The 11,773-nt window shown below is 45.6% G+C and overlaps 1 protein-coding gene across 1 annotated transcript; it reads left to right on the forward strand.

Moving 5' to 3' along the window:
• Positions 1–2,000: 2,000 nt before the first annotated feature.
• Positions 2,001–11,144, forward strand: LOC132457866 (zinc finger FYVE domain-containing protein 1-like). Its single transcript, XM_060052228.1, has 11 exons — positions 2,001–3,615; positions 3,725–4,229; positions 5,061–5,275; positions 5,565–5,671; positions 5,777–5,885; positions 5,990–6,087; positions 6,508–6,625; positions 6,747–6,917; positions 7,196–7,376; positions 7,491–7,595; positions 8,770–11,144. Exons 1-11 carry the CDS (start codon positions 3,001–3,003, stop codon positions 9,000–9,002), a joined length of 2,457 nt encoding a protein of 818 aa, XP_059908211.1. The 5' UTR covers positions 2,001–3,000; the 3' UTR covers positions 9,003–11,144.
• The last annotated feature ends 629 nt before the right edge of the window (positions 11,145–11,773 follow it).

The raw sequence follows: 11,773 nt of genomic DNA on the forward strand, positions 1-11,773 counted from the left end.
TTGAGGGGTGGGTGTCAGGTTTGAATCTCATGCTTAAGGATGCATTACGAAGGAAATCTTATGCAAATGCATGGTGTTCATCACTTTATCTTCTGGTTAGCCACTTGTTTTCCCCTGCCCTCTGCCATGCTTATGAGAGGCTTAGGGGCTGGGAGCATAATCTGCTAGCGCATATCTGACAGAGCTCCCCATTGTTGGGCAGATTTGTCGTGCAACGGAAAACTCCAGTGGGGTTACAGTGTTTCCACAACAACACGGAGAGACAGTTCAAAGACAGAGGTTACTGTGTATGTATGGTATTGGCTGATGTCTCCTTCCCTTATGTTGGATGCTGGTCTTAGGAGAGGGGGTCAGAGAGATAGTAGATGCGCAGTAGAGTTATGGTTCAGGGTCTTGGGAACATGCTAAGTGAGAACCTACATTTAGAGCATTACAGTGAAGGGCTCACTAAGCTCTACAGTGGCAGACACCCTTGATAAGTAGATTACTTTACAAAATCTATGTCAGGTTACATTTCTGCATGTCTAGTCATGAAAAAACTGAAGGCTTTTTTTTCTGAATGCGTGGGAACGCATAATAAAGCATTCTGTCTGCCATGGGGGTGCATCCTTAATTGCATTAATCACATTGGACTAATACGAGTGCTCTGCTGACCTCTAATGTACATGTTTATGTATGCATCGCATTCGGTGATTTCTCACTTGAACTGTTTTTGGACTTTTATCATTGCACGGGATAAATCGCTTAATGGATGGGCGGAAAGGAAAGAGTTTACTTCGGGAAATGCATCCAAAAAAAAGTTTGTTGCAAAGAATAGTATCCAAAGACCTTGTTTCCCTGGTTCGACCTTTACCTTGAAATAAGTGACAAATAGGCCTACGTTGACGCACAGCTGTCAAAATAGCACAGCTGGCAGTATCATGTGGAAAGGGAACAGATGTTGTATTTCCTGCCAATGGGACACAACTCCATATTATTAACACTGCAGGTGGGGTGATGGAGGAGGGCGGCAGAGGGGGAGGAGAGAGTGAGTAACAACGGCAAACAGGAAGTAAAGACTTTACAATACAATGCTCCCTAGAATTTCCTGCAGGTCCAGACAGATAAGGCCCGATGCTTTGTCTGAGATATACATACAGCATGTTTAGTTATGATGCGTTTACAATCAGGAAAACACGATTCATTTAGCACTTCAGCTCGCAAAGTGAGGAAAGGGGATTGAACTGGTTCTATACAATGTGAAATGAAAGTGGTATTTAAATGTGCTCATGCATGCAACCGTTTGCTGCGGGAAACAGTGTTGAAGTGCATCGGAGGATCTTCAGGCTGTGACCAAGGATACAAATATTTTAATTCAGCCTACTTTCTACGTTAAAACTGGTATATTATTTGTGTGTGTGTGTGTGTGTGTGTGTGTGTGTGTGTGTGTGTGTGTGTGTGTGTGTGTGTGTGTGTGTGTGTGTGTGTGTGTGTGTGTGTGTGTGTGTGTGTGTGTGTGTGTGTGTGTGTGTGTGTGTGGAGACATCTTACACATAACGGCTGCAGAAGATACGTTGTAAATAGGCCTATACATCACCAGCGTGCAAAAATATTGGCCAGCATTACCACCTACTGGCCAAACAGCTACATTGCGGATAACGTGTATAATAGCTGTAGCGGTTCCTTCCTTTTTCTTTTTGACATTTCTTTTTAAACTGCTTATGTAAACCTTTGGAGCCCTGTCATATCAATAACAATTCCCAGCCAGAGCTAAGCCTACATTAACCTCATTACCAGGGATAATTGCGTGTTTAGACTTTTTTTTGTAGTCATGTTCACTGTCTAAATGAACCACTGTTGTTGTTCGATGTTTTAACAAGAATCAACGAAAAATATACCATACATATATAAAGACAAATGTAAATCACTACTTTGCAATTAAAACTAGGCTCCTCTACCAGTAGAAAAACTACAACTCCCGGCATGCCCCCTATTTATGCCCTCCTCCCTGACCCCGTGACTGAAAATAATCTGATCAGCTGATCTGGCAACAAAATAACGCCACATAGATCTGCCAGGGAGGGGGCCGACGAACAAAACAATGACAGTGCTCGGGAAGACACCAATGCAATAACCTATTTAAAACACTTCTCGGCCGTAACCGTGCATATTTATCCGCGTTCTGTCGCCAGATCTCAGGACATCCGCTGGTCTCCGGAGCTTTGACAGCGGCTGGTGTTGTTGTTGTTGTGGTTGTAAGTTCACCGAGGACCCCGGTTACCAAACAAGGAGCCTCCGACTGCTTCTGCACGACCACCGCTTGTTTATACTCACTGGCTGGTGTATTTTTTCATTGGCCCTTTGCCCATTGATGCTTACTTTGGGTTTATTTCCCGATATGCGAAATAATCTGGGGATCAACGAGCTAGTGAAAGTCCACTTCCTAGCTAGCCGTGACTAGCTACGTCTGTTTGCACAGTGTTATCTCAGTGGGGGGTTCATTGTCTTGTTGTTGTGCTGGTGTCTCAACTACTCTTTCGAAATCGGTCATTTTACTACTTCTTTCTTTTAAAGCAAATAATCGATGTTATGTTTTCCACGATGTTCTGTACACAGTTTGTGTTTACTACTTGAAATCTAGCGACGAAATCCTCGCCTGCTCCCAGCTGAGCGAACATTGTAGCTTGACGTTTGATTGTGTCCTTATCGTCCACTATATATGTGCACCTGCTCACCAAGTCTTTTTTTAAATCACTCCTTTCTGTTGAAATATATGTAAACAGCCTCATGAGCAAGTTGCACTGACCCACATTGCTAGAGGTCAAATGGAGCATTGTTTCAATACAGTTTAATTTCTGCCACATACACATTGTTTTTCCATGGGCTACTCTTGAGTTATATGCCATTTATACAGTATTGGGGTTTTGTTTTTGCTCTTGACTGCCAGTGGAATCTGTTGGAAGTCTTCCTCCAAGCTGTTCCAGTTAGTAGTACATTGTGTCCCGGTTAACCTCGTGAGAAATGATGAGTGGCCATGGCTCTTCTACAGAAAAGGGAGTCAATAGTACTAATCTAATATGTCAAGAAAGCTATGCCTGCGGTGGCTCTGACGAGGCTGCATTTGAATGTAATGAGTGCCAAAAGTTGCAATGCGTCCAATGTGAGGCAGGGCTCCATAGTCAAGAACATCTGAAGGGCCACGAGCGCCTGCCTATAGGCCCGGGACACATCCCGTACTGTGACAGTTGCAGAGGGAGCAACGGGAGTTCTGAAACGAAAAACAGATCTGTCATCCGCTGCCTCACCTGCAAAGTGAACTTGTGTCAAGACTGTCAGAAACGCACCCACAGCGGTGGAAACAAAAGGAAACACCCAGTTACAGCCTACCCTAAACTTGCTTTGGACAACTCGGTGCAGACCCCTGCTCAGACACCTGCTGCTCCCCCTGCTCAGACCTCTGCTCAATGCCCCACTCAGCCCCCTGCTCAGCGACCCGCTCAGACTCCTGCTCAATCCACTGCTCAACCTCCTGGCCAGACCCCCATCCGAACAGACAATGACAACAAAGCTCAGGCAGCAAGACTTCTGGAGAATGTGGCCAGTTTCCTTCTTGTGGATGAAAATGAGGAGATGCAGGTGAGTCATGCTAAACACAACACATAATTCATACTAGACATGTCAAGTGCATACGGGAGGGATAAGCGGTCGTGAATGTGTGACCGACGTGCTCGCGTGTTGGCTCCAGATAAAGGATGAAGCTGCGTTCGTGAAGAAGCTGGGCTGCGAGCGGGACCGTCTGCTGAAGGTGGTGTCCATCTTTGGCAACACCGGGGAGGGGAAATCCCACACGCTGAACCACACCTTCTTCATGGGGAAGGAGGTGTTCAAGACCTCCCCCGCCCAGGAGTCGTGCACGGTGGGCGTGTGGGCGGCGTTCGACCCCGTGCGCAAGGTGGTGGTGATCGACACGGAGGGCCTGCTGGGGAACAGCTCCAAGCAGGGCCAGAGGACCCGCCTCCTGCTCAAGGTGCTGGCCATCTCGGACCTCATCGTGTACCGCACGCACGCCGACCGCCTCCACGACGACCTCTTCAAGTTCCTGGGCGACGCCTCCGACGCCTACCTGAAGCACTTCACCAAGGAGCTGAAGGCCTCCATCGCCCGCTGCGGCCTGGACGTCCCGCTGTCCAGCATCGGCCCCGCGGTGGTCATCTTCCACGAGACCGTCCACACCAAGCTGCTCGGTTCAGGTATGGGAAAACTCACATTGTAATGTGATATGAGGGAGGGGGAAGATAATGTATGCACTGCATTATCACTTTGCTTGTTTGCTTAAGTGGAGGTGGTGCGCTAGTTGTGGTATAGGGCTTGTACATCGCGTCTTCACATCGCATTGGCCGCCTCCATTTTTTTTTTACATAGGAGTATTTCAGTGTTATGTAATTAGCCATGTTTTTTTCTGTTTGTTGTTAAGTAATAAGTCATGAAATGATTTTAAATTATTGGGCGAAATTGTTGTTTTTGAAACTGCCACAGCATGTCTCATGCGAGACGTGGAACACAGTTTTGATAACTGTGTTCTAAAACTCTTGAGTGCTCAAGATTTTGGAGTATCTGCAATAAAAAAGTCCCATAATGCATTCTGATGTGCAAGCCCTATACTTTATCGTATGAGGCACAGTCTATTATTAGTCTCTCACAATCAACAACACTTATGTGGTGTAAATTGAGGCTTGCCCATAACAGATGATTTGGGCGAAGCCAGTGACAACAAAGCAACGCTTTTCTTGTTTTGGTGTTTTGGTTTTACCTTGTCCACAGTATTGGTTGTAGCACTTGCTGTACCAAGTTGTTGCAAAACAAGAAAAACATAATTTTAAGGAAGAATGATGTTTAGATGTGGAACGTTCTAATTATTGCTATTTATTTACCTCTACGACCATGTAATAGTGACTTGAAAAACTGTTGTACACAGTAAGACGTTGCTGTTGCCATGGGCTCAAAATAAAATTACAACTAGATTCTGGCTAACCTGCTGGCCTAGCTCCATTTGTAAACTTCCTCCTCCCTGTCCGCTGAAGGTAAGACATCGGAGCCGGTCGACCGGCTCCTGCTGGAGCGCTTCAGGAAGCTGGGTCGCTTCCCAGAAGCCTTCAGCTCTGTCCAGTACCGAGGCACCCAGACCCTCAGCCCCCCCACTGACTTCAGTGGCCTGAAGGCGAGCCTGGAGCAGCTCTTGGACAACAACGCCACCCGTTCCCCTCGCACCCCCGTGGTTATCTTCAAAGCCCTGCAGGTAAGGTCGTAAATAACTCGATTGGCCTCTGATGTGTGTGTGTGTGTGTGTGTGTGTGGGTGTCTTTGCGGCTTCCGTGTTTGAAGGACAATTGCGAAGGCTTTTGAATGACACATAGGCTACTCGGATGAAGAGGTGAGAAAAAGGGCAGTGGTCTGCCTTATTGGATTCAAAAGGATGAACTGCTTCTCGTCTCGCTGTGGACAGCCTCACGGTCTGCGCTGTTTTCCCAGGTTGTGATATGGTTCAGCGTAATATCTGCTGGGTCTCTCTCCTCTGCTCCGTCCAGGCCCTTAGCGATCGCTTCTGCGGCGAGATCTCAGACGAGCTGGTGGCCCACGGCTGCTTCTTCCCCGATGAGTACTTCACCTGCTCCTCTCTCTGCCTCGGTTGCGGGTCAGTCACCCTTTAACGACTTTCATCTCATCCATCGTCATCATCTGCTGTGTGCCAACGGGCGGTTTTCAGCGTGATGTTTGATGTATTCCTTCCTGTTCGCAGATGTGGCTGCAAGAACAGTATGAACCACCTGGGGGAGGGAGTGTGCCACGAAGCCAAGCATCGCTGCCGCTACTCGCCCCAGCAGGACAACCGCATCTACACATGCAAGGTATGCACCGACCGTAAAGGACGACTAAGGGATACAGCTAGCTAGCTCGCTAGTGAGGCTAACAATGACGTCACGCTAACCCTTGACCCTTCCCTCCACTCCAGGCTTGTTATGAAAGGGGACAGGAAGTGATGGTGGTTCCCAAGACCTCTGCGTCCTGCGACTCTCCGTGGCTGGGTTTGGCCAAATACGCCTGGTCTGGGTGAGTAGAGGGAGGAAGTGGACCCACACAAGATGGTCCAGGGTAGTTGGGCGAGGGGTTAGGGGTGTGTTACCTACACGCTCCATTCTTAGCAGCGCTGGTTACATTTTTCTCCAACCTCTGACGCAGAAGGCCTGTACTTGATAAATAAGTCAAGTCATTCATAAGAATGAAAGGCTAACTAGTTCACATTTTCTAATATATATAGGGTTAGGGTTATAAATAATAAATCGGTAGTTTATTATTTAGTATTTAGACGTTAAAAAAATCGGTGTGTACATATTTGGATGTTCATATATCGGTATGTAACTATATACAAACTATGTACAAGCTTCCAAAAACGCTACACTAGGAGTGTAGGAGCAACTATTCTACTCTGTAGGGATTGTGAACATGATGTGATTTTCTCCGCCCGTGCAGGTATGTGATTGAATGCCCCACCTGTGGAGTCATCTATCGTAGCCGCCAGTACTGGTACGGAAACCAGGACCCCGTGGACACCGTGGTCCGTACCGAGATCCAGCACATATGGCCCGGGGTAAGACCCGGGACACGGGAGCCTTCTCAATCAATTTAATAGACCCCTGGCCTCCACGTCATCCATAATTGAGTGGTTGAAGGGCCATAAAACCAACCCGGCGGTCTCGGTTTCCCCCCAGTCGGACGGCTTCCTGAAGGACAACAGCAACGCGGCGCAGCGGCTTCTAGACGGGGTCAACCTGGTGGCTCAGTCGGTGTCGGAGCTCAGCGTCAAGCCCGCCAAGGCCGTCACCTCCTGGCTGACGGACCAGATCGCCCCGGCCTACTGGAAACCCAACTCCCTCATCCTGGTGAGTGACGATCCCCCCCCCCCCCCCCCAGCCGACGCACTCAGCACCTCTCACCTCCACCGCAACAGCTGACAGTGTGCAGACGAGTGCCTCTGCAGGCATGTTCCCCAGCCTGTCGCGCTCCGCTTCCACCCTTTTTATTACACAACTCGGGTTTGCAACCGGCAGGCCCGGCCGTCCACGGCCGGGCCTGCCGGTTGCAAACAGGTTGCAAACCTGTCCTTAGCGACTGCGGTTTCCCCTTACGGTTGTTGTTGTTTGCGTCTGGGCCCCTGCAGACGTGCCACAAATGTCAGGCGGTCTTCCAGGACAATGACAACAAGCATCACTGCCGTGCCTGCGGGGAGGGCTTCTGCGATGGCTGCTCCTCCAGAGCCACGCCCATCCCAGAGAGGGGCTGGGGCCCCGCCCCGGTCAGGGTCTGCGACCTGTGCTTCGAGCAGCGGGCGTCCCACGCAGGTACGTGACCTGAGCCAGCCTCCCCTCTGCAGACGCGAGCAGCCCCCTCACCTCTCAGCCTACTGCCGGGTGTCCGTGTCCATCCCCTCTCACCTCGTTGTTATGTCTGTGCAGACCTGCTGGAGGAGGAGGAGGAGGGAGGAACGCTGGCCAGGAAGGTGGGGGAGGTGGTGACTAACACTCTGGGGGCGGTGGCCACCGCCATCGACATCCCTCTTGGTGAGTGGATCGCAGGAGAACAACAACACACAGCCTGGAATGGTTACGCAATTGGAATTTGTAACACAGATAGGATAAGTGGACTGGAGAAACTCTGCCCTCCAGTGGTGGGTCGTGGTATAGGGCAAACTCAGGATACTGAAGGTTGAACGCAGCTCCTGCTGGTTTATAAAGTATTGGTGGATGGTCAGGCGGAAACAGTCTATTTGGTTGCCAAGCCCTTCTCCCACTACAGGATTGTAATGTAATGGCTACTTATTCTGTGCAGTAAAATACATACTGTCGCAGTAAGGCATGGTATTCAATCCAATTTAGGTTTTATGTATTATTTTTAGTGCTGTCAAGCGATTAAAATATTTAATGTCATAGTTAACTCACGATTAATCGCAATTGTTTTTTCTATGCTAAATATCCCTTGATTTCTTTGTTCCATTAATTTTTCTCATTTTAATGCTCTTATCAACATGGAGAAGTGCATCGGCTTGCCTTGTGCAAATGTTTTTTTATTGATAACAACATTGGCATATACTGATCAAAACAGGACGATACAATTAAACGTGCAATTAAACGATGAACATACAAACATACTGCCTTCAACATAGCAGTCAGGCTACTGCTTCTTTGTTTTGAGGCAAAAAAAAAAAAAGAAGAAAAAGTTTTTTTAAATAAAGTGCGTTAATCGCGCGATAAAAAAATTAACGCCGTTGAAATTGGTTTGGGTTAACGCCGTTAATAACGCGTTTAACTGACAGCACTAATTATTTTATTTATTTTTTTATACTGCTAGATAGGCTTAGGTAATGAACTAATGGAAAATAGCAACTTTTGTTTTGACGTTTTGTAACAGCCATGAAATGTGCATGTTTTGGTGGGGAAGGGGACACATTTGTAAGAACTATTTGTCCTCATCGTTAACATTATCTTCAAAAACATGCAGCGATACAGCATTCCTGCTGAGGTTGCTTTTACCTCTGTAATATATACCGAGGAACTTCACATATTGCCTTTTTAAAAAAAATCCTGTCCCTTTCTAAAGAACAGCACGGGCCCTAGTTATTTCAGGAGGAGAAACAGCGACGCGAGGCACTGTGACAAAGCACATCTGACCACTCAGCGGTTTCCTAACCTGGTTCCTCCGTGCCTGCATGGGCGCGTCCCGGCGCTCTCTCCCCAGGTCTGGTGAAGGACGCGGCCCGGCCCGCCTACTGGGTGCCCGACCAGGACATCCTGTGCTGCCACAGCTGCCGGCGCGAGTTCAGCGCCAAGCTGTCCAAGCATCACTGCCGCGCCTGCGGGCAGGGCGTGTGTGACGACTGCTCCCCGGAGCGCCGCCCCGTGCCCTCACGAGGCTGGGACCACCCCGTGCGTGTGTGCACTCCCTGTGACCGGAAGCCCGGGGAGCTTTAACAGCGAGCGCATCAGGGAGAGAGGGAGAGAGAACCCCAGCTCCGTCCATCAGAAATCCGTTTCTGGTGCCATAGTTGATGGTTCTCACCTGTTTCTGTGGAAAGGTAGCCTTTCTTCTGTCAAATGTAGGACATTTAACTTGTGTCGATAGGATCTAGTTCTCGAGTTCCTGTGGCCTTGTACAGCAGAGGGAACGAGCATTACTTGACTTGAGTGGGGAAGCTGTAATTCCACTCTAATTATTGACTAGCTATTATTACATTTCTGACAAAAAAAACACTAGTTTTTAGTTTCAATACACCTATTGGTATATTTTTCTATTATAGGGGATATTAGTATAATTTCAACACTATTGGTTGGAATACGTTGTGTGCTCTTATTATTGGAGATTGTTACCATAATGGGGAATGACGGGTTACGGTGAAGGGATGAGTGATTTTTTTTTTTATCCGTACAAATGCAGGTTCATTGCATGCTCTATTGCAACCTTGTTTCGTGTTATTTGCACCCAACCTTTTATTTCAGCTAATAATAAGCTGTCACTTACTGTGGCCAACAACCAGGTGCCCAGTTGATCGAGCATCGTACGTGTGCCACAAAAGGCTTTGAAATCTAGATCACTGCTGTGGTTTACTGGTTTGCCAAAAAAGAAAACCTAAAAAAATCATTCAGGTTAAGTGTGACTGTGCTGGTGTATTTTATACTTTTACCCTGCAGTCTTGGTTGTATGGAGACGTATGGATATTTGTTTTTAAGAGTACATTTTAGATGAGGGACATTTTCTGTGTTGAAGATATATATATATATATATGTATGAAAAAATAACACTTGCTTTGGCGTGCATGCTGGTCTGCGAGTTCCATCCGGTTTTCGTCATTCAGCAAATTGTCTTTTAAAACCAATAGCTATATAATGTCTGCCTCATTACACTTGGTCTGAGTTGCCTTTTTAAGCATCTACAGTGAATTCCAAAAAACGTACACAAATCTCATTATAATACATGCCCTACTCATATAGAAATAATGCAAAATAACTGAAGTCCAAAACAGTTGGTATTCACTTTAAAGTAAAAAATACTCACTTTTTGGTTTTGTCTACCTTTTGCCTTAATCATACCTTTCACTGTGTCACGTGCAATCACATTGTTCCAGCTGTGTGTTAGAAACCCAAGTATCTTGTACTGTTACAGTGTGTTTTCACTGTCTCAAATGTTCCTTGTCATATGCAAAGTGTTTTGAAGTAGGGATTGGGGGGGTATCTTTGTAGGTAGAAAGCCATGCAGCTGATCCCTCTGAGCTCTTACACCCAAAACAGGGCTTGTCTCTTCTGTTAAAGATCCGACAACTTAGGCAAAACAGAACTCCCTAAACCCTGATTCAAGTTTTGCTCAACCAGTGTATCTTTCAGTGCTGCACCCAAATAGTGACTCAAAAAGCACCGTAACAGTAAAGCCACTATTTTGGTATTTACTGTTGAAAAAAAAAACACAAAACAAATCACACCGTGTATTTATGTCAACATCGGGATGAAAAAAAATTGTGAGCGAGATCTAAATGTTAGTCGTCTGTTTCTCTATACCCTTGTCATGCTTAAACGTCCACACAGTATATCATTGACGTGGTTTTTGCTGAACCTCCTCAACACACGCTGCTGCTCAAGTAGACTCAGTGTCTTGGCCCTTTCTGTGGGCCTTTTTTGTAATAAAATGTACGAGAATGTTTTATGTTCGACATTTCATGGCTGAAAAAAACGTCACCATAGTGTACAACAGCCACGTTCTTCTGCCAGTACCCATCACAAGCATGGCTCAAGGTTTCTGCAGAACAGAACAGACGGGCACGACTTTGGAGGGACATTTGTAGCTTTTAATTTGTTCCGTTATATCTTATGTTGAATTGTGTTAATTGATTTATGAAGCCAGTTTGTAAAGTATATATTTTTTTGTATTTTGTTAATCACTTTACTTTACTTTATTTCTAATTCATTGTAATGTAATTGAGAAAGCTCTCTTTTCCATGTTCATGTTTGTTTTCACTCATATCTCGTAGAACCAGAAGCCCAAACCATTTATTTGAATGTACTTGGTGACTCAGAGCTTGAACAATCTACTTTGACGATAACTTATTAAATATGGAGATCATTTCACTTGGATTTATTGAACATGCCTTTGCAAATACTGATTTATTGTATCATTTCTAAGATATTGGTTATAAAATGTCCTCCCTTAAATTGAATTACTCTTTTATAGTTTATAAGGTTTATAAAGTCTTGGTTCAAATACAACTTGATTTCAAGATTAACTTTGTGTTCCAACAAGATTAGGGTGTTCCTAAATGCCCCAAGGTATGAATGACTTATACATATGAAGAGAGCAAACATTCTGCTAGTGACATAATTTAAAAAAATAAAATATATATTTTAATTAACCTCAAAATAACCTACATTTTATAATTGTCAGAAGTCCAGACATAGTTAGGATATACTCAATTAATGTGTCAAGATCCGTCATTAAATATGTGTAGTTCCACAGGTTAGCACAGGTTCCAAATAAACTTGTGACAATTATTTATATTATTGAGGATCAATACATTATTTATAAAAATAATCTCAAACAGAATCGGTTGTATCATACATTTTTGTTGATTGGCCGTGGTGTTTTCAGTGTGATCTTTTTATTTATGCGAGATAATTCGGTTGGGGTATGGGTAGTTCCTGAAGAGAGGGCTCTTTAAAAGTCATGGAATACAGTTGTGTACAATATAAATACAAGG

This window comes from Gadus macrocephalus, chromosome 5, assembly GCF_031168955.1.
Source record: "Gadus macrocephalus chromosome 5, ASM3116895v1".
Classification (NCBI taxonomy): domain Eukaryota; kingdom Metazoa; phylum Chordata; class Actinopteri; order Gadiformes; family Gadidae; genus Gadus; species Gadus macrocephalus.

Excerpts from the sequence above, each read along its gene's own strand:
- LOC132457866 (XM_060052228.1), top strand. The coding sequence starts at position 3,001 with ATGATGAGTGGCCATGGCTCTTCTACAGAAAAGGGAGTCAATAGTACT. Across the intron at positions 5,276-5,564 it reads TTATCTTCAAAGCCCTGCAG|GCCCTTAGCGATCGCTTCTG; the intron begins GTAAGGTCGTAA and ends TGCTCCGTCCAG. Across the intron at positions 7,377-7,490 it reads GCAGCGGGCGTCCCACGCAG|ACCTGCTGGAGGAGGAGGAG; the intron begins GTACGTGACCTG and ends ATGTCTGTGCAG.